This window comes from Puma concolor, chromosome D4 (assembly GCF_028749965.1).
Source record: "Puma concolor isolate L17-30 chromosome D4, mPumCon1.1.hap2, whole genome shotgun sequence".
NCBI classification, from domain to species: domain Eukaryota; kingdom Metazoa; phylum Chordata; class Mammalia; order Carnivora; family Felidae; genus Puma; species Puma concolor.
The window spans coordinates 80,550,499-80,573,793 of NC_141679.1; the positions used below are offsets into that span (position 1 = coordinate 80,550,499).

The 23,295-nt window shown below is 39.9% G+C and overlaps 1 protein-coding gene and 1 long non-coding RNA gene across 2 annotated transcripts in view; one reads left to right on the forward strand and one right to left on the reverse strand.

Annotated features, from left to right (window-relative positions):
- Window positions 1-23,295, forward strand: part of LOC147575023 (uncharacterized) — a 37,603-nt gene that overhangs the window by 13,365 nt on the left and 943 nt on the right. The window lies entirely within an intron of this gene.
- MEGF9 (multiple EGF like domains 9) overlaps window positions 4,068-23,295 on the reverse strand; it is an 89,441-nt gene continuing 70,213 nt past the window's right edge. Inside the window, exons 3-6 of the mRNA XM_086683858.1 lie at window positions 21,410-21,549; window positions 11,397-11,540; window positions 10,637-10,906; window positions 4,068-8,838 (exon numbers count right to left, since the gene is read on the reverse strand). Coding sequence (XP_086539984.1) covers window positions 8,387-8,838; window positions 10,637-10,906; window positions 11,397-11,540; window positions 21,410-21,549 — 1,006 coding nt within the window. The 3' untranslated portion in view covers window positions 4,068-8,386. The remainder of the gene's footprint in view (window positions 8,839-10,636; window positions 10,907-11,396; window positions 11,541-21,409; window positions 21,550-23,295) is intronic.

Here is a 23,295-nt window from a genome sequence, read left to right on the forward strand (position 1 = left end):
ATATCACAAATTATGGTATTTCCTTCCAAACATTTTCTGTATTATTTTTTTCAACATAGTTAAATCATGTTGTATCCACCAGTTTATATCCTATTGAAAAACTTCACTATGAAATGTTACATGGATACCAGAATATGTGTGTATGCTTGTGTGGGTATACGCAAATAGTGTAAAAAAAAAATACAATATGGGGACCCTGAGTGGCTCAGTAGGTTAAGCATCTGACTTTGGCTCAGGTCATGATCTCACGGTTCGTGAGTTCAAGTCCCGCATAGGGTTCTGTGCTGACAGTTCAAAGCCTGGAGCCTGCTTTGGATTCTGTGTTTCCCTCTCTCTTGCCCCTCCCCCACTCACACTCTCTCTCCAAAAAAAAAAAAAAAAAAATTAAAAAAAAATTTAAAATAATACAATAAAAAGCTCATATACACACATGCTTCTTAAACATTACTAGTACCTTTGAGGTCATCTCTGCATCCCCCTCTCTCTTACATAGTTACCTTTATTTTTGCATTAATCATTCTGTTTTTCTTTATAGGTTTCTCATATATGTATGTATTTTTAAACAATATATTCTATTTCCCTTTTTGGCCATTATATAAAAAAATTATATTGTATATTTTCTCTATGGCTTGCTTTTTTGCTTGACATTATGTTTTGGAGATTCATCCATATTGATATATATAGCTATAACTCATTCATTTTTGACTACTGCCTAAAATTCTGTTCAAAGTATTTGGATATACCACAATCCCACTTCACAATCCAAATCCAATCAATTCTTCTACTGCCAGACAATTGGGGTATTTCCAATTATTTTGCGATAACAAATGATGCTGCGGTGAAGAATTTGCTATGTGGGTTGTGGTGCACACACGTAACAGTTTTTCTAAACTGTATACCAGAGGTGGAATTGCACACACATCTGCAAAATACCCTGTTTTCCTTCACTAAACCTTAATTCTGTCTTTAATCATTCTTCCCTTCATTTTAAGGATTGTATTTTATCTCCACAAGTGCATGCACTAAGCCATATCTCTACTGTTGAACATCTAGGATTTGTCCTCATTTTTTTAACTTTATACACAACCCTGGAGAAAAAAAACACTTTTGCACATAACTCTGCTTTTTAGGTCATTTTCTTATGAGGAATTCCCAGAAGTGGATTTCTTGAATCAAGGCTGTACTGATTTCCATTCAGTGGAAAGGTTTTTACTGCTGAAATACACAAAATTAATTGCCATCCATATCGTCGCTAATCCTTTTTGGATCATAGATCCTTTGGAGACTATGATTAAGGGTATGGACCTTTCCTCCAGAAACACACGCACACGCACACACCCCCACAAGCACACACATACACACAAATTATTTATATTCACAAAGCAGAATGCAATTTCAAGAGTTTCTCAGGCTCTCTGAAGCCCTATGCTGATACCTCTATTAAATAAGATATACTGTTGGGGCACGTGGGTGGTTCAGTCGGTTAAGCATCCGACTTCGGCTCAGGTCATGATCTCACAGTCCGTGAGTTCGAGCCCTGTGTCGGGCTCCGTGCTGACAGCTTAGAGCCTGGAGCCTGCTTCAGATTCTGTGTCTCCCCCTCTCTCTGCCCCTCCTCTGCTCATGCTCTGTCTCTCTCTGTTTCAAAAATAAAAACATTAAAAAAAAGATATACTGTGTTACCTACTGCATATTTCTAATAATACTTCACCAAATAAGTTCACACACCACATTTCTTATAATACTTCACCAAGTAAGTTCACATATTTCGGTATCTGTCAAGTACCTTTTGTTTTAAACCACAACTTACTGAGCACCCACAATGTGTCAGCGCTTATGCCAGATTCCAGAGATAGGAGAATAAATGCTCCTGACTTCAAGGATTATAGAGTCTAATGGGGAAGACAGAAAATAACGAGTATTCCAAAAAAAAAAAAAATGTGCAATAAGAGAGATATTCATTAGGCAAAAGAGATACAAATTAAGGATTGATCAACTGTCGTTTACCAAGGGGTTGCAAAGAATGAATAGTCTCAAGGATGTTAGAAAACATAGTACCAGCAAAGGGAGAAAGGCATCATATAATCTGGCATCTATAGGAAGTTATACATGAGTCAAATATAGTTGGGTTAGAATGGTTAATGAACGTAAGGAAGGGTTAAGACTCTTCGTTATTTGAGAGCAAGATTAAGAAAACAGTATTAACAGAGGTGCTTGGGTGGCTTGGTTAAGAGTCTGACTTTGGTTCAGGTCATGATCTCACGGTTCGTGGGTTCAAGCCCTGTGCCGGGCTCTTGTGCTGACGGCTCAGAGCCTGGATCCTGCTTCAGATTCTGTCTCCCTCTCTCTCTGCCCCTCCCCCACTCATGCCCTGTCTGTCTCTCAAAAATAAATAAACTTAAAAAAAAAAACAGTATTGACATATAAGACTGTAGCAGTTGATCTGACAACAGAAAGGAAACCACAAAAGATTTCCTCCCAAACACTTCCTTTATTACCCCAAACCTGCTCTTAGTAAATACAAAGGAAAACATTTTGCCGGTGTTTTGTGCAACTGTCTGAAAGTTCAGTGCTTGACATACAAGGTTTAAAACCTACGTTTTAATACAAAAAACACATTTAACGTTCTGTGATGGCTTTCATTTTGTAAGTGGAAGTATTAGAAAGCCTGTACAAGAAGTACTACAATAATCTTTTCATAAAATTGCCTTGAAAAGCTAATTTATATGTAGAAAGGATGTCTTTTTAACATTCACTTAAAATATCACTTTTAAGCCTGTCAGTTAACACTTCTAATATAATCACCTCATGAAAAACATTTTGTTTTTTTGAATTTAGCTTAACTTTATAAATGTAACTAAACATAATTGTTACTTGGAAGTTACTGGTTTAACCATAATGGAGCATGTGGAATTTTTGAAAACATATGCAACTTATACTCCCATGGAAAACGAATACACCCAATTTTGATAACCTAGTAAATATCTTTGATGCACTTTCATCCAAGGTATGAATACAGCACTATAAAAGTAATCTTTTTGGCACTGTACACATATTTCTTTTGAAATTTTACTTAGATTTCTGCCATGCTTATTCTGTTCCCTTAAAATAATACCCAAATTGTATACATTATAGAACTACATGTATAGAATCACATATAGAAACATATAAGGTAGGATTATAGAGCAATACAACTTATTTTCTTGGATGACCAGAAAAGAAAGGAAAAACAGGGTTTTAAAGTTTAAATAGCAACCACCTGAAGGTGAATAAACCAACTGAAGTTTATAAACCTCTCAGCACAGGGGTGCCTGGATGGCTCAGTCCTTTAAGCTTCCAACTCTTGATTTCAGCTCAGGTCATGATCTCTGGGTTTGTGAGTTCAAGCCCTGCATCAGGGATTCTCTGTGGGATCCTCTGTCTCCCTGTTTCCCTCTCTCTCTCTCAAAAATAAATAAACTTAGAAAAATTGAAGACATAATAAAGCTCTCAGCACAAAGAAAGGCCTGACCTACTTTTTCTTTTTTCAAAGTGCCCCTAGGATGTCTAGATGGCATCCCATCATTAAATACCATTGAGCTTTGTCAAAATACAGGATCTTCATGGGTTCCTCAAAATCATAAAAATATGTACTCTCATTGCAGGCTGTCTAATAAACATATAGAACATGATTCCATTCAGATTTATATGAAGAAAGGAAAATTTTTATATGTATGAAAACAAAATTTAAAAGGAGCACGTTTTTTCTTTAAAATTTTCATGGAAAGCCTAATGAATCTCATAGGGTACAGGCAAAAGTACAAATAAGAATATCTGTTAATATATGCTTTCCCCCCCCCGTCAGGTTGTTTTGTTTTGTTCCAAGAGGGGGAATCTCGTGGCATGTTTGTTCCTAAGTGGAAAACATGATTTAAAGGAACTTAAAACAAAAAGCATAGTAAATCAACAAAGGGTTCAAAGATTTTCGTGAAGTGGTTTGAAAATAGATGCTCTGTGACATATATTAAAAGACTTCCAACAACACTGACCACACACACAAAAAAGGAAAACAACAAATCTACAATAGGTACAAATTATATACATTTATTTTTTAATAATTTTAAATAACACTCTTGTATAAATTCTTTCATATATTCAAATCATACACAAATTTAGAAATGCATCATGAAGCCTAGTACAGCATCTGTAGGAGATACGTTTTTAGAATTTGTGTTAGAATTTTAGTGACATACATAGGAGTTTAATGTTTTAGGAACATCCCCTAATAGCCCGGGCTAAGATGTAACCTATGGCAGAGTGCATGTGCCTAGCATTAAAACTCAGCTGTGAATCACTGGGCTTTGGGCTAAGTTGGCTCAGAAGCCCTGGGCTCATGTGCTCACCACCGTCACAATTCTTGCCTGTGTGTAAGTTACGAGTAACAGGGGTTCCCAACTGCCTTTGAAAAAGCATCATTCAACCACTGCCATTTTAACGATCCATAACCTTCAGTCCATTTGACGTGATCTGATGTCTTCGGATGAATCGGTGTGTTCTTCCTGCTTTTTCCCTCGGCATGGTCACTGGCTCAGGGTTAAAGAGGAAAATTGTGCTAACCTTTCATCACTCCCCACACACGCCAAACTCATGTTAGTTCCCAAGCCCCATGCCGTCAAGATCATAACGGACCAAAAGTCTTTGTGGATGAGGCCAGAAATGCTTTCCTTGCTCTAACAGGTTACGCTGGGTTGCTCTGTACTTCTCTCAACTTTTTATCAGAGAGCTTTCTTTCCTTGAGATGTGTAGATTCAACTCCTGCCCACACACTTCAAAGCATAAGAACCAGGGAATGTTCATGATGAGTGGTGTTATGTTTACCATAAGTCCTACAAAAAATATAGGACCGTGGTGAATGATCTGATAACCCCGTCCCGACTGAAGCTCTTAGGAAGACATTCTATTGCTTTAGTTCTCTGCCTCCAAAACAGCACGAGAAGGGCTAAACGTCCGGAAGGCACTCTCTGACCAAAATGAACTAGTGGGGTCATGAGTATCGCTTTAATGATCCGTTTTCTGGGGAATGTTAGGGCTAGAGAGTAGCCATATAATTTGACACCTCTACAAATCCTCTCCCCCCAAATCTCTCCTCCCACGTCACATCTGCTCTGTTCTCTCTTAAAATGCAGGTTATCCCGAAGAGTGGTAACACATTAAATCCATAGGACCTTAGTATAAATGAGCGTTAGTTTCTGTCACCATTTTTCTCTATCACTGGAGAAATTCCATTCATAAGAGATATCTAGGAGCTAGCCAGTGCAGGGAGGGAGGGGACAATAAGGGAGGACAGACATATTTTACAACACTACCTAGGATTTCTGTCAGAAATACGTCAGGGCTTATGAAAATGAATGAATGAAGACAAAACGATCACTTAATAGCAGTATCTGTCATTTATCAGTAAGGGTCACATTAGTCTTAATCAAAAATAAACACATTTCTAACACTTATTCAAAAGGTCTTCCAATATTATCTTTCTAGAAGACCGACGGGATCCTGGTGTGAAACGTCATAGCTCAGGGAGACCCTGCCTTCAGAGGAACGAATGTGTGCAATGCATTCCATAGTGGTTTCCTAGTCTGATTTTGCCGGTAGATCACTTCATGATTGATTTATATTCTAGAGCAAAATTATTTCCGCCAGCAAAAAGCAGGGGACACTAAAGAATATTACTTAAAACCAGTTTTAAGACCTCAATTTTTTTTCCACTGGGAAAAATTGAGAACCTGACCTAGGAGCTGTCAGTAATTCCTTAGAGATTAATGTTCCTTGTGATTCAATGTTTGCAATGCCTTTCAGGCTCTCTTTCAAGCAACCTCTCTATGGCCAGAATCTGGACTATTTTTGGCTTTGGCTCTTAGACCCCGACAAACACTCACGCTTGCTCTACTGGGGTAACTTCCGTGTAACCAGTGCTTATTTCCCACCATGCTCAACCCCTCACCTTGAGGGGTGCAGTCTGGGAGACAGGCCCCCTTCCTTGGAACTGTGCAGTGCTCTGTCTGCCCGTGCGTCAGTGGGGGCTGCTGGGGAAAACACATTTCCCTCCCTGCTCACGAGGGTCAGTTCTCTTTGAGGAAGCACAAAAACCCGTAGTTTTGTTTTCTTGTCACCAACACTGGCCGCAGGCAGTAATTCTCCAGGGTCCTTTCCACAAAACCCTTCCCAGCTGTATGGCCCTGGACTGTACCTTGTACTCACGAAGTTGGAAACATTCACAGACGGGATGGTCCCTCCCAGCCTCTCTGTCCATGGCTAGCAGTTTCTACATTGGCCTAGAGTTGGAAGAATATATATGTGCTTCAGAGTCAGGAGGCCCGATTCCAAGCCTGATAATGACATATTGTGCAGCCTTGAGTGAGACATTTAACCTCATCTGTAAAATGGGGACAACAACTACTTCCTCAAGGGGCTAGGGTGAGGAACGGAGGACATACGTGTGGCAATGGGCTTTGCGAACTGCAAAGGCCTATAGGAATATCCACTGATTTTTAAAATATAATGTAATGTAATGTATCCTCTCCTCTCATGAGCAATGGCCAAACATTCAGAGCACCTCAGGTTACAGAACTGGACTATCTATCTGTCCATCCTCCAGAACGTCATCTCTAAAACCTGAGAAAGCTTAGGGGTCTCCTACAGAGGGATGAACAAATTCCAGGCGTTTCTCCAGGGAAGGCAGGCAAGGTTGTCAACTTGGATGTTCTAGGTCTAATCTAACAAATCTTTGCTTCTTTTCTCGCCACCTGACAGTTTGCTGTTCCTCCTAATAAATATCTATATTTGACTTCTGGCTGCTTTCCCTGGCTTGCTGCACCCACAACCTGTCAATATCATAACAGACGAGGGCGACAGTAGGTGGCCTCGAGGGAACAACCGGGTCTAAAAGCAAGGACTAACTGTACCCACCGAACCACAGAGCTACCTCTAACGGCAAAACTGTAGCCCTGCAGGAAGATGGCAGACACCTCGCGGCCTACGGGTGACAAACTATGTTCAAATGTGGAAGGTATTTTTTTGAGCGGGGAGGAAGAATATAATAAATATTTCACAGGCATGAAAAACAGGGGATCCCAAGTGACATGATGGCTTTTCTTTTGGAATTAAAATATTTCTAATTCCTCTGGAAGACTGTCTTTTACACTTAAAAACATTTTTTTTTCATGAGGATGTGTTCTACACTGATCTATGTAAAATATATAGACTGGCTAATGTCTAATCAGGTGAGTACTTTAGAGAGTGCAGCCTGCATCCCAGCTTAACAATCACGGCCTTAAAAATCTATTGCTTGAATGTCTAGTAAGTCAAAGAACGTGTAACTCTACTTTGAGACCGAGAAAGGGAAAGAAAGGTTGGGAACATTCAACCTCTTACAAATTTCAACAGTGTCCAAAGAGGGACCAAAAATGACTGGCGTTCACCAGAGTCCCAGCTCCAGCAATATTGCCACCTATGTCATATTTTAATCAATCCCCATATGCTCTTTTTACAACGCCATTAACTGCTGTACAAATAGTTTCTAGATGATAAAATATGACATGATTTTTTTTTTTTTTTACAAATAGATACAAATAACAATGTTGACCAGATATGCTACATTCACTATATACACCTTACTTCTCTAGAGGCAGGAGCAGTCCTTATTTTTAGACAATTCATCATCTACACTGAGACCCTAAGGAGGACCATCAGCTTCCTGCTACCAGATGTCACCTTCCTGTTTCCTGTTTCTACCATTAGAAGCTTATCCCGTGCTTGGATCCTATCATTGAGCAAGAATTTGGGAAGGAAAAATCAAGCTTTTCTAAAGATCCTCTTGAGACTTTTCCGCCCCTATTCTGGAAACAATCGGGATTGTTTATTGTGAGACGGCCCAGACATTAAGCTTTTCTGCAGTGATGTCTTCTAGCACAGTAAAAGGACTATCATCCCTGACCTTCCTTTTAAAAAAGGTGTTTCGGGAATGGAGATGAGGTCTTCCTGGAGTCCTCCCCCTCCACTTCCATCACCGTGTTTCCGCTGGTTTGGTGAGCACTTCCCCAGGAGTCTATTCGGAGGTCAAAGTAGATGTGGGCTGCACTGTGGGGTTCGGCCTTTCTATACTCCCATGTCGTTGGGTACAAAAATATACTTTACTACAAGTCCTTATTGACAGTGACTGCTTCGGAGCTTCATGGGGAAACTAAGAGTAATAGGCCAAGTGCATTACACATTTGTACCTGAAACTTCCAGATGCACTATACGCCTCTGCTTTCTCAGCAAACTCTGCCCAGGCCTTATGTGGCCCAGGAGCCGATGCTGTCTTAGTAAGCCCTGTGCTCTACCGATCCAGGGTGACAGTTCTAGCTCCTCAGGCTTTGTAGTTATGTATGGGTGTCGTCAGGGTCAGCTGCCCGTTGGGAGCCACTTCATTGCCATCATCTTCCAACAGTCCTGACACATCTGCATTGGGAATGCTGTCGTGGTAGCTGCTGAAACTGATATTGTCTTCTTTGAGCTCGATGGTCCAAAAGGGGGCATTGAGTTTCCGGTTCTGGTACTCCCGGTACATATAGACGGCCCCCACAAATCCCATCAGCAGCACCACCACAATGATGATGACTGTCAAAATGATGATGTTAAACTGGGTCCATGAAACATCAGCTAAAGCTGACGTGCTGTTTTCAGCAGAGCTTACGGAAAAGATAGTCTGCAGGGTTGTGGGGGTAAATGTACTATTTATAACAGGGGTGGGCACTGATGTGGTCAAAGAGGCATTGGAAACCAAAATGGTAGAACCTTCAGGTGTTGGAACAATAACTTCTGAAAATAAAAACAGAGAATGAAATGTAAAAGACAAAATTATCTAGTTTTGAGAAACAATAAAAGAAATACACATGGGAGTGGAAGTTGATGTGGGATGTGGACATGAGAGTCTGCTTTAAGGTAATGCAAGTTAAAAATAATTTTTAAAGAAATATAGTGAAAAGAATCAAGGTCTAGAAAGCTAGATGATGACACCCATGGCTGTTCTCCAAAATGTATAATATTAAAATCTTGGGGAAAATCCTAATGTTGGAGCTTCCTATCCTTCTCGACTCTTGGATAGATTCGTACAAACTCCTGCAAAGGCAGTAAATATCTCACTGCTGAGTCCTAAGTCACTTGGTTAAAAGTGACAGGAATAAAAAGACAATCATTTGAACTAAAATACGTGCAACAAATCTGATGGCATTTCATAAGGGCAAAATTCTCCTCAAAAGAGGCAAAAACGGAGTAAGAAAAATTGTATTTCTGGCTGCTTCTGAAAAACACAATTTAAGTGTCCAAAGTTGATGTCAGGCAAGATAAAAAAAAAAAAAAAAAAAACAAAAAACAGGCTTCTTTTAACTGTATGTGTAGTAATTCTCCCGTCATGGAGATCGCGGCTATCTTATAATTAAAAAGTGCTAATGCGGGACAGCTCAGTAGAAATACCGCAGGCTTTGGAATCAAGTAGAACTGTGTGGCCACAGATAAGTAAGTGAATCTTTTTAACACTGAGGCTCCTCATCTGTAAAATGGGAATGATCATATCTACTTTGCGGAGTCCCTGGGGAAGGTTACGTGAGCTAGAGTTACCGCACGTAACGTTCCCAGGGCTTGGCACGTCACAGGCACTCGATAAAATGACTGCTATTGTCATTATCATTCATCGCCACAGCCAGACACATTAATCTACCCCGAGAAGAAGCATGTTTTATATTACCCGGTGAATAATAAGAAAATCATCACAGTCCTGCCAGCTAAGTATGGACAAAGCATGCCTGCACATGGGAAGGAGAACCGAGTGACAGGATCTCCAGGCTAGTGACAGGGTTCAGTCTCGGTCTTTGAGCCTTGATCACAACAGAATAAGGATATTAAGAAAATGGCAGAGGTGACGACACTTGCCACAGACCGACTGTCCATCAGCCTAGGATTCAGTATCTGCCAGATTATCAGAGAGTGGTTTCTAGGAGGGTGTGGTCTAATCACTCTGTGACCCAATAAAGCCAGAATATCCGTAACTCATCCTGAATTTCTAGTCATTAATTTTTATCTAAATTTTTACTGACTTTTCCTGCAAGAAACATTTTTGCCATACGAACAACTTCTTTTAAAAATCAAAAAGAATACAATTACTATTTCCTCCATCACACATGGGAAAACTCAGGCCCAAAGTTAGGACAGATGCTACCGTGGACTCTGGTTTCTCAGCCAGAACTTCGAACCAGATTACAGGTCCCTGCTTCCAAAGACCTTTGATGGTCACTGGAAGTGATGAGAATATAGAAGCAAAGGATAAAAGACATGAGAGGACTTTTAAATTATCAACATAAAAATGAAAATAGATGAAGAGAAAATGTGGGAACCCTGCAATGCCTTTGTCGCGGGCCTCAGATTTCTGGAGTTGACTTTGGAGCATCAGGAGAGCAGCAGGAATAGAAGGAGATCCCTTTAGGCAAATACCTATCAAAATCTATTTCCAGAAAATTCCTCTCGTGGGATTGGAAGGTTTTTTTAAAGCTAAAGGTAGCTGTCCTGAAATTTTCACTGCTAGGCTTAGGCACTACATTTACAACCTTAGGTGAGGTTTTACCTTTCTTGACGCAATTTCCCTCGAGGTCTCTGACATAGCCTTCCAGACAGTTCTCACACCAAAACCCAGTGGTGTTATGGAGGCAGCTGATGCATTCACCACTCTCGGGCTTGCAAACCTTTGGAGTTTTAATTGGGTCCACGTGGCCATGACATTGGCACTTGGTACAGATGCTGTCAGAATTGTAATAGCCGTTTTCACAGGTGTTGCAGTTCCGGCCTGTGTATCCGTCTTTGCACTGGACACACGTAGGCTCCAAGTCACCCAGTTCTGAGAGAGAGAGGGCAGGAACGTAACTTAGTACGGTCTTGAGCTACAATTACAAATGCAAGACACCTGCTGTCCCCTCCCTACTATCTGCTCTCAAAGGTAAAGAGACTAAAGATCTACACCTTATTTCTTAACCCTTAATTGTCCAGCTTATTGTGGAAACGATGGGGGCCCTCCAGAGAATCTATTCAGGTAGAGGACAAAAGAAAGATGCTTACATAGGAATATGAATAATTGTAATAGCTAGGCGCTCTTACAACTTTCACATTCCTCCTTCTTTAGTCCCGACAGACAAGATAAAATAAGATTTTAACAAAAATTTCCTCCCCTCTCCCTCAAGTCTCATTTCGTATTATGTATTTGGACTTGGTTGCAAAACCCTTCCCCTACAGCACCCTACAGAACTTCATTTATCAGCACACTTCATGTCAATTGATAACCGACTGGCTGATTTTTCCTCTCGAGATGAAGATTTAGAGAAAGGCCTTACTTATGATACAGCTGCCCGTAGAGGTCACTGCTGAACAAGGGCAGCGAAGACATTCTTTTGTGGCGTCAGGACTCTGATAAAATCCTTCTCTGCATTCTTCACAGTGATCCCCTTTGCTATTTCCCTGGCAGTTTAAACAAGCACCTAAAAGAAGCAAATTATTTGAAGATTTATCCTGAAAGCGCAACAACTTTAAATAAATCACATCTGCAACCAAGAGACCTTAAGACTTAGCCAGAAGAACTTATCCGACAGGAATTAACAGCGTTCGGTTTCCATCCCGTCTTTTCCTACACTGGCCAGGTCTGTAAGTTCTGTGTCCCCTGCTTGACTGGAAACTCGAGGGAAAGGCTGGGACATGAGTCGAGTAGCAATAAGGCCATGTTGATTGCTGACTACATACAGAAAGCAGGTCAACTATTTTTTCAAAGACTAAAGATCTCCTTAAAAAAGAATGACTTTTCATAGTTGGGATACTTACCTATCTTGTAAAATTTTAAAAACTGTACTAAGCAGTTGGATACATACATAATACTGGCAGTAAAAATCGAACGTGGACTAAGAGAGCACAGTCAAATTTTATGCTCTGTTTGTCTTTATGGAGTGAAGGAGGAAAACGAGTCCAGGGGAAAAAAACCAGAGAGGGCTCCTAACCTTATTTGTAATTTCTATTTCAAATATATAACTATATATATATTACGCAAAATACCAAAATGTTAATATTTATTAATTCTAGGTGTAGGTACATGGGTATTTGCCATATTATTTTCCATACATTTTTATATTTTAAAAATTCAAGATCAAAGGAAAGACAATGAATTAATAGGGGCATCTGACTGGCTCAGTTGGTAGAGCATGTGATTCTTGATCTTAGGGTCATGAGTTTGAGCCTCATGTTGGGTGTAGAAATCACTATAAATAAATAAATAAATAAGAATGAATGAATGAGTGAATGAATGAATGAATAAATAAATACTTTTAAAAGCTGAGCTGACAGCACAGAGCCCGAGACGAGGCTCAAACCCACAAACCGTGAGATCATGACCTGAGCCAAAGTCAGACGCCTAACCGATTGAGCCACTCAGGTTCCCCATAAATAAATACTTTAAAAAATACACAGTTGGTTAGCAGAAAAAATCAAAAGGAAAGAGGAAAGCCAAGTTATGTGTTTTGTAATACTATTCCTTTGGTACCCTATTAGAGAAGATGTTCTATAGACACTGAAGCAGTATAATGTCTGAAAACAGAAAATGGAAAAGTGTGATGCAATTTACATCTCCTTTTTTTTTTTTTCCAGTTTATTTATTTATTTATTTGGAGAGAGAGAGTGTGAGAGAGTGGGGGAAGGGGAGAGAGAAGGAGGGAGAGAGACTCCCAAGCAGGCTCCACACTGTCCACACAGAGCCCAACGTGAGGCTCCAACTCATGCACCATGAGATCATGATGAAACCCAGAGTCAGCCACTTAACCAATGGAGCCACTCAGGCACCCCCACATCCCTTCTTCAGGAGGCCACATATACGCACAGGACCTCTTCGAACTGCTATTACAGGAGTGACAACATGTGACAGAAACCTAGGAAGACAATGAAGTTTTACCTGATAAGCTAAACACAATTAAATGCTCAGGCTCTTCATAAACAGTTACATTTGATTTCTTTTCGTTACAAGTGAAATATTTATGAAAAAGGGGAGAGAGACTGAGGTTGCGAAATAAAATAATCTGACAACTGGGGCAAGATTTGGAAAACCAAAATAATGACAAAGGTATTAACCCACATGGCACATCTCAATTCTTAAGTGATTATGGGACAATTGCCCCAAACTTCATGAACTGATGGGGAAAGACAGCTTCAAAAATTTATTATCTGAACACTGAACTTTGAACTAATTCAAATTTGCATGGAAATGTCACTTTTAATCATACAATTTTTTTTTAATATTTTATTTTTAAGCGATCTACTAACTCAACACAGGGCTTGAACCCACAGCCTCATGGTCAAAAGTCACATGCTCTACCCACTGAGCCAGCCAGATGTCCCTAATCATATAATTTTTTAAGGCCCATTAGTGTTAATGATGCTTATCACACACATAACAAAGTAGCAGTATATCCTCATACAGCGATAAGCATGTTGGGTACTGATTTCTTTCCAGATCTTATATCCTGATCCCTCTTTAGCTATGTATCTTTGTGACACTAAAGATAGCTGAAAAAAATACAAAAACTGTAGATTTTGGCCCTACAAATAAGATCATCTTAAATGTCAAAGTGTTCTGCAAGTTGGAAAAGTCAAAACCTGCATCATGTGTAATATCTGGCCATCTGCTCTCCCCCTATTAAAAATGTGCAATGGAAATACTTTTTAAGAAAGCAAGTTCTGATAAAGTCCTGAACTTTAAAAATGCCTCAAAAAAGTTAATAATTCTGTAACAGAATATGGATGTTTGGGGCAAGATGTGTTCCAATAACATGCCATTTGCACGTGACTAATGTGGCAAGAAAAGGTCACAGTGCTATTCTTTTTTCTTTCTTTTTTTTTTTTAACATTTATTTATTTTTGAGAGACAGAGTGTGAACGGGGGAGGGGCAGAGAGAGAGGGAGACACAGAATCCGAAGCAGGCTTCAGGCTTTGAGCTGTCAGCACAGAGCCTGACACAGGGCTCGAACCCACCAACTGTGAGATCATGACCTGAGCTGAAGTTGGATGCTTAAACTACTGTGCCACCCAGGTGCCCCCACAGTGCTACTCTTATTAAAAAATGGTAAATATATACACTATTAATACTTTGCTTCTACAATGCTACTGGACCTACATGCTTAGTGTTTTGGGGCCTTTTACCATTTTAGATAAGGTCTCAAGCCTTTGTGTTTATCACAATATAATTGCATTCTCTTAAACCCTTTATATTAGAATACAAATTTATTTAATCATACAATTTATAACAATTAAATTTTTTTTCTGGAAAAATTTATTTCTATTTGTTCTATGCCATACCCTGCAATAAGTCAATGAGGAAAAAAATAACCTTATGTGGCAAATATGTTGTCTCAAAAGGAAAGATGAAAATAAGTATAATAACAAGACTCATTACACTGCTTCAAAAATAGCATGTACCTGGAACAGTGCTACAGAGAAAGAAAATTAATAAATTAAGTACAGACAGACATAGACACAACAGAATGCTAACAAGAGCTATGAGGGCAAGGGCAATAGTCCTTTTGGGTCTTTCTCCTCTGATTTTCATGTGTCTCTGGTATGCATGTATCCCTTTTATTTTTACTGTCTTGATGTTTCTCTTTAAAAAAAAAAAAAAAGTTTGTGTATTTATTTTGAGAGAGAGAGAGAGAGAACACACATGTGCACGAGCCAGGAAGGAGCAGAAAGAGAGAGAGGGAGAGAGAGAATCCCAAGCAGGCTCCACGCTGTCAGCGCAGAGCCGTATGTGAGGCTCAATCCCATGAACCGTGAGATCATGACCTGAGCTGAAATCAAGAGTCGGATGCTTAACTGAGCCACCCAGGAGCCCCTTGTCTTTATTTTTTCCTGATTACAAAATTAACACATTATAAACTATATCACATGTGTATTATAAAAATATTTCAAGAACTCAAGCAAGTTTAAAACATTCCACGAGAAGCTTGGAAGAAATTCTTTTATAATAAATAACCATAAATATCATAACCTTCCAAATCCATATCCAGGAGGTACTGATAGTGTGAATTTGCTTTTCTAACAGCTTATAACTCCTCTCTGGGAGGCAACAGAGCACAAGAAAACCGGAACAGTATTTAGTGTCAGACCTGAGTTCCACTCCCAGCTTGAACCTCTTCCCAGTTGTGTAACCCTCCGTAAAGAGCTTCTCTGAACATCACTTTTCTAAGCTGTAAAATGGGATAATTCTTGAGCTAATGATTTTATGTAATGTGAATATTTCAAAGGGCAAAAATCCATTCCATAAGACAAATGTTTTCTCTTTATGCTTCAGTTTCCTCATCTATAAATTAAGAAAGCTGCACTACATGAAATCTAAATTCCCTTTAAAATCTAAAAGCTGAGGATCTTTCTTTTATGATAAATGATATATGAAAAATAAGCTGAAGTTTAACTTTGTTTATTATACTCTGCCTGGAACCTCCCACAATACAACAACTCTGCCTTAAAATTCACTTTCTCTTTGCTGAAAGATGGCCAAAGGAGTGGATTACCATTGAAAGAAAAGAAAAGGAAAGAAAAAAGAAAAGGGAATGAGAGTTTCCTGAAGATGATCTCATGCTCGCTGGCTAGGCAGCAAACAAATCTGGTAAGGGTAACCAAGAAAACAACCAGTCAAAGAAAAGAATGTGGGGCTCCTTTCCAACGAAATTCAGTGACAATGCTTTGAAAACATAAATCGCCACCTGTAAAAAGCCTTGTCCTTATTTATTTTACCATTTCGTAGTTTATATACAAACGTGTCAGAAGTACGGTAATGTGCTTTGTTGTGGGAAGAAATGCCTGATCCTCTCTATAGACAGAAGGCCCACTTCCAACCTGTCCAAAAGAAAGAAGGCCAAGCCCAAGTGAACAAGGGAGACTGACAGAAGATAAGGTCAGAGAGAAAGGCAGAGGTCCAAAAATGTACAGTCATGTCAGCCCTAGAAAGAAGTTTGAATTTTATTCCGAGAGGGAGGGGAAGCCATTCGAGGATTCAAGCAGAGGGATGGCATGGATCTGGTCTTACATTTTAAAAAGATCACTCCGGTTGTTACGTGGTGGGGTGAGGATCTGGGGTGAGAGGGCAAGAGAGGAGGCAGAGAGATAAGATGAGATCAGAGAATGTCACGGTAGTTCAGAGAGATGACGGGGCCTTGCACAAGGATGACAATAACAAAGGTCAGAAACAGTGGTCAGGTCCATGGTGTATTCTGAATGCTGGGCTGATAGACCTTGCTGACGGATTTGATGTATGCTGCAAGGAAAAGAAAGGAACCAAATATGACCCCCAGGCTTTTGGAGTGAGCAACCGGCTGAATGGTGTCAGTCACCAGAATGAAGCACACTAGGGGTAAGGCAGGCTTGGCTTCCAGGGTAGAGGAAAGAGTTGTTTCGGATGTCTTAGGGTTCTGATGCCAATTAAGGCATTCCAGTGAAGATGACGAGTGTACTGTTGGATCTTTGAGTGTGAAGATCGGGGGGAGAAATGTAAATCTGGTCGGCGGCACCAGGTAGACGGCATTTTAAATTAAGTCTAGGGGACTGAATGAGACCAGTGGAGGAGAGTACAAATGGAGGAGGCAAACAAGGCAAGGACTGAGCCCTGAGGCACTCCAGCGCTTTTCTTGAACAAAGGAAGATCCAGCAGAGCTGATTGAGAAAGAAAAGAAAAGAAAAGAAAAGAGGAGAGGAGAGGAGAGGAGAGGAGAGGAGAGGAGAGGAGAGGAGAGGAGAGAAGAGAAGAGAAGAGAAGAGAAGAGAAGAGAAGAGAAGAGAAGAGAAGAGAGGAAAAGAGAAGAGAAAAGAGGAGAAAAGGAAAGGTAAGAGAAAAGAAAAGAAAAGAAAAGAAAAGAAAAGAAAAGAAAAGAAAAGAAAAGAAAAGAAAAGAAAGGAGAAGAAGGAACCTGTGATATCCTAAAGAGAGGACAGTTATCAAGGAGTGATGGAGTGGTCAACTCAGCCAGGCTGAGGCAAGCTGCTCACCATGAGACACTATGAATCCATGAAAGTGCCTTGAAGTCTTAAAAAGTGCACCACATGGACATAAAGTTCTAGTTTAAAAAATAATAGTCCTTCCACCTCCATTTCAACGTAAATATATGCTCAATAAAGAAAATCCAGAAAATACAGGAGAGTACAAAGAAGAAAAAAAGTCATAAGAAATCTGTCATTAAGATTTTGAATACTTTTCCTTAAAATCTTTTTTTATGTATAGGAGTTTAACTTTTGCTCTTTAAATAGTCTAAATATGTGGCTATGTCATTCATGCCCTGCTTTTCTCAGTCTCTCATGTTGTTATACACAGTTCTTTTTCTTTTTTTTTTTTTTCATGTCTATTTATTTTTGAAGGGGTGGGGGGAGGGGCAGGGAGAGAGGGAGACACAGAATCCGAAGCAGGCTCCAGACTCCAAGCTGTCAGCACACAGCCCGACGCGGGGCTCGAACCCACAAACTGCAAGATCATGACCCGAGCCGAAGTCGGACCCTTAACCACTGAGCCATCCAGGTGCCCCTGCACCATTCTTTAAAACATTTTAATGACAACTTCATAGTTGCCTTTTATTGATTGCTTATAATGGGGCAGGCACTGTATTAAAGGCTCCATAAATATATTGCACCAAATCACCACAACGACCCATTAGACTGTTACTGTTATTATCTTGCACTTCTAGGGGAAAAAACAGGCTAAGTAATTTGGCCAAGGTAAAGTCAAGATTGCACTTGCTGTGCTCTTAACCACGTATTGCCAAGATAACATAATCTGCTTCATTCCTTGTTGATAGAAATGTGGTTGTCTGATTTTTTTAGCATCATAACTACCACTTTAGTAACCATCTTTGAACACAACATTTTTTTATTAATTTAGAATTATTTCTTCAGAATAGACTTCTGGAAACAGAATTTCTGGATCAAGGAGGTATTTTTAAGACTCTTAAACACATTGTGAAACTGTTTTCCAAAATGTTTTTCCCCAGTATATTTTATCACAAAAAGGTTACCTTAAAATCTGCTTCATCTAAATCACAAGGTATAGAAAAAGACTACAAAGGGGGAAAGTAAGGACTGTGAAAACATAGTAAGTGGCCACCAGAGGGCAGCCGTATCCCAGCGCTGTTGAAAAAAATCTTTGAGACAAAAGGAAAGACTGTATGTTAACCTTGCAGTTTTAAATCAAGTATTTGCATCCCTTCACGTTGAATTCCACTTTTATTATATTTATAAACAGAGAAGCCATTTATTTCTCTTATTACTAACTGATTTTGGAAATCGCAATCATGGGAAGGATTTCTTTTGCCTTCAATTATCTCTAGCAAGGACAGGTTGGGATTTACTTGCCATTAAAGACAGATATCTCATTGCTGCAAAGAAAACCAGACATGAGATCAGCAGTGTAGACTGCTTCCTTACTGTACAAGACCTGAGGAGAAATTTACATCAACTCAGTAGGATGGAACATTCCTGTCGTTAACCAGGACTGAAATGTATCTTTCCTCTGTGTGTTTTTCCATTCATTTCTTCATTTACCCAACAAACACTTAGTGAATACTTATACGTGCCAAGCTCCATGCTAGAGACTGTGTACAATGATGAACAAAACTAGTGTCGCCCCTACCATCATGGAACTTACAATGGAGTAAGTAAGCCATACATGACTCATAATCACAAATAAACACATAATTTTAGACTATAAATACTATGACAAAAAATACAAGTGCTTATGAGAGTGCATAACTGGGAACCATCATTCAGCCTGGAGTGTCAGGAACCACTTTCTAAGGTTGCAAACTACATGGAAGTTGGAAGGCCTGAAGGAACAATATGATTTAATAAGGCAAAGGGGCTAGCAGTGGGGTAGAGGTGTATTAGAAAGACCATTCTAGGCAGAGGTAAGATCACAAATGAGAACCTTGGAGAAAGGGAACACGGCTTGTTTTAGGTACAGAAGCCAGTATATGACTGGATCACAGACAGTAGAGAAAAAGAAAAGCACGAGAGAGAACCAGTAAGTAGCCAGGGACCAGATCACGTTAACAGAAAAAAAAAAAAAAAATGATAACACTATTTCTGCTACATCAGTTTGTTTCACCATGGACAGAGGACTAAAATGAAGAATAAACTTTCAAGGTGCCTGGGTGGCTCAGTCAGTTAAGCGTCCGACTTCGGCTCAGGTCATGATCTCACGGTCCGTGAGTTCAAGCCCCGCGTCGGGCTCTGTGCTGACAGCTCACAGCCTGGAGCCTGCTTCGGATTCTGTGTCTCCCTCTCTCTCTGACCCTCCCCCATTCATGCTCTGCCTCTCTCTGTCTCAAAAATAAATAAACGTTAAAAAAAAAATTAAAAAAATAAATAAATAAATAAATAAAAGGGCGCCTGGGTGGCTCAGTCGGTTAGGCCTCCGACTTCAGCTCAAGTCATGATCTCGTGGTCCGTGAGTTCAAGCCCCACGTCGGGCTCTGTGCTGACAGCTCACAGCCTGGAGCCTGCTTTGGATTCTGTGTCTCCCTCTCTCTCTGACCCTCCCCCATTCATGCTCTGCCTCTCTCTGTCTCAAAAATAAATAAACATTAAGAAAAAAAATTTTTTTAAAGAATAAACTTTCAATACAGGTTTTTCCAGAGTACTTTCAATTTCATATATTCTGCAACCTTACTTTCATAAAAACACTTGTACTTGTCTGGCTGGTTTGTTCTGATTTTTCTGTTGGGCAAAAAAAGGTTTCCAAGGAAGCATTTCTAGTCCTTACATTTAGGAAAACTGACCATTGGAAGAGTTCATTGTCTTTAGTTTTTAATTGTTTGCCTCAATGTGGTTTTCTTTGCTTTATACCACCTGGGGTTTGCAGAGCTTTCTGAATCTGTGAGCTGATGTCTTGTACTGGTTTGGAAAATTCTTGGCCATTATCTCTTCAAATCTTGCTTCTGCCCCAATCTCTTTCTCCTTTCTTTCTGAATCTCCAATTACATTTATGCCAGTCTTTTTAGCTGTGTCTCATATGTCTTCCTGCTCTGTTCTTTCCATTGTATTTTTTTTTCTCTGGGCTTCAGTTGGATATTTTTAGCTGAGCTGTATTCAAGTCTACAAACCTTGTCTTCACCGTGAATAAACGTTTGTTAAACCCATGCTATGAGTTGTTCATTTCAGATGTTCTATTTTTCAGTTCTAGTTCAGTTTTGGTTTTTTTTTTTTTAATTTTTTTAACGTTTTTTATTTATTTTTGAGACAGGGAGAGACAGAGCATGAACAGGGGAGGATCAGAGAGAGGGAGACACAGAATCTGAAACAGGCTCCAGGCTCTGAGCTGTCAGCACAGAGCCTGACGCGGGGCTCGAACTCACGGACCACGAGATCATGACCTGAGCCGAAGTCGGCCGCTCAACCGACTGAGCCACACAGGCGCCCCCAGTTTTGTTTTTTTAAATAGATTCCAATTCTCTTGAAATTTGCCTCTTTTTACCTATTTTCTGGGTTTCCCCTTATTTTCTTAAAACATTAACTTTAGTTATTTTAAAGGCATTCTCTGCTAACTCTAACATCTGGATTATCTGTGGGTCTGCTTCCATTGTTTATTTTTTCTCTTTATTTTTGGTCACATTTTCCCTCCTCAGCATTGTCAAGTATTTTTTATTATATGCCAGATACAGCGTATAGAAGAGCCACAGATGACCTGTTTTCTCTGTGAGGCAGATATAATGAGGGAATCATCTCGACCCAATTAGAAATTGAGATACGTTGAAGATGGGCTGCAATCTCAGTACAAGTCAGTTCACTTATGGTTCATCACTATATCTTGGTCATAGAGTGGGTGGGTCCTCGGTGGGGCCAGCCCAGGTCTCACTCCACGCACTTCAGAATCTGCCAGTGTCTTGAGAGAGAGAGGTTTGTGTATGGTAACAGGGCCTCTCTTTCTAAAGGGATTTTGTCTCCACAGCACAGTAAGACTTAGAGACTTCTTAATACTTTTTGGGCCAGCCTCTTGTCTCTTGAACAATCAGCTAACGTCCTGGGAGGAAACTGGCCTAGTCTTTAGGGCTCCTCTAGTTTCCAATCCATCACACAAGTCCCAAGCAACTGCCAAAAACTCTTCTTCTGTCTCTTTCCTCAAGAAGAATTTCTGCTCCTTCGCCTATGACCAGAATCAGCAAATGTCCCCTGGGAATAAAGTGGCTGGTGATCATCCCCTTACTTAGGACGAGGTCTACCCCTCCTGGAATTGTAGTTCATATTGTCTTCTTTGCTTCCCAACCAACATGATTCGTGAAATTTATGAAAAGAACAATGGACTAATTACACAACCAACTTAAGGAAAGTACGTACCTGTGAGGGCATCACAAGTGGCAGACCGATTATTACACTGGCAGGGCAAGCAGCCACTCCTACTAAAGTCATAATATCCATCTTGGCATCGGTCACATGTAGAGCCGGTGACGCCCGCTTTGCACTGGCATTTCCCAGAACTGCAAATAAAAGCAAAGACAATGAGCAAAAGTAGTGTAAATCAATTTGAAAGTTTTGTTGCCCAACATCCCAGCATAGATGATATTAACATAGAAATATTTCAACTGGATTCTAATTACTAGAATTATCGTTTTCGTTTTTGTTTTGAATTGGAAGTTGAGCGACTTCATGACTATATAAATTCAGTTAACATAGTAACACTAGTCATTTGTGACAATTTAATCCTCTGCACTTAGGCAGGTTAAAATAATGATAAAGGAGTCATGGGAACATGCATCCCTAATGCTTAGAAATCTTTGTTTAGCAAGCACTGGGGCATAGAACTGGTACCACGGCTACATCTCATTCCTGGATCATTCCACAGTTCCATCGGCCTCTACCCTACCCAATATGGAGAAGAGAAGAACCACCACCTGGTCTTCATCCAGCCTAGCCTCTGGCTGAAAAACATGGAGACTACAATCTTAATGAATGCATCAGTTAATATCCATTAAGATGCTAGAAATAATATAATTTTCTACTTTAGGTCTAGGCTATCTTAAAATCATATTTCTGATAACTAAACCGGAATTCACAATTAAGTAAATAGGATTGTAATGGGGACCCCCATTGCTTTCTGGATTAAATCCACATAAAAATTCTAGATTGTCAACCCCAAAAAGAAAACTAAAATCTAAAGTAAGAAACATAGGGGTGCCTGGCTGGCTCAATTGGTAGAGCAAGTGACTCTTTTTTTTTTTTTTTTTTTTTAATTTTTTTTTTTTCAACGTTTATTTATTTTGGGACAGAGAGAGACAGAGCATGAACGGGGGAGGGGCAGAGAGAGAGGGAGACAAAGAATCGGAAACAGGCTCCAGGCTCTGAGCCATCAGCCCAGAGCCCGACGCGGGGCTCGAACTCACGGACCGCGAGATCGTGACCTGGCTGAAGTCGGACACTTAACCGACTGCGCCACCCAGGCGCCCCGCAAGTGACTCTTGATCTTGGGTTTGTAGGTTTGAGCCCCACATTGGGTACAGAGGTTACTTAAAAATAAAATCTTTAAAAATAAATACGTAAAGTAAGAAAAATACCTTATTTAACAACGTGACTCTTCTTTATATGCTTATTCTGAACCTGAAACTTTTAGACTTTACCTGAGTATATTTTGGCACCAGTCACAATGGATGGGAGACAATTGAAGATAAAACTGCTTTTCAATATAATATTTTTAGAAATTCAGGTCCTGACAGTGAACCCCCATGGGGTTATTACTTTTAGTTCAAGAGCCCAGGCTAAAATTGTTAATACTTACATGGTTCTTACACATATGAGTTGAAGTAATCCCCTGATAATTCCCATATTCCTATTGCTATAATAAAAATAGAACTTCCAAATTTGAGAGTTCCTGGAATTCTCAGCTGAACTTTGCAGAATGGAGGTGAAGCAACTTCCAACCATGTGTATTCTACTTGTAGTATACAAACCTAAGGTTTTGTGTTTTTTTGTTTGTTTGTTTTTGAGATATGCCTCTCTTTTTCGTCAGCATCCCCTGGGCTAAATAATGAGGCTTTCACCCTCCATCCCTAAAAAATTCTCTTGAGCAGCTAGAGTCAAAGTTTACTTCTCTCTCCTACTCACAGTTCTCTGCACTGTCCCAGGCTATGCCAAAAAGGAGTAGAAAAGCAGAAAAACAGTTCTACATGGAATATTTTTAGGGCTTTACTCAAACAAAATCAGTCCAGAAGGGAAAGGAAGCCAGGCTT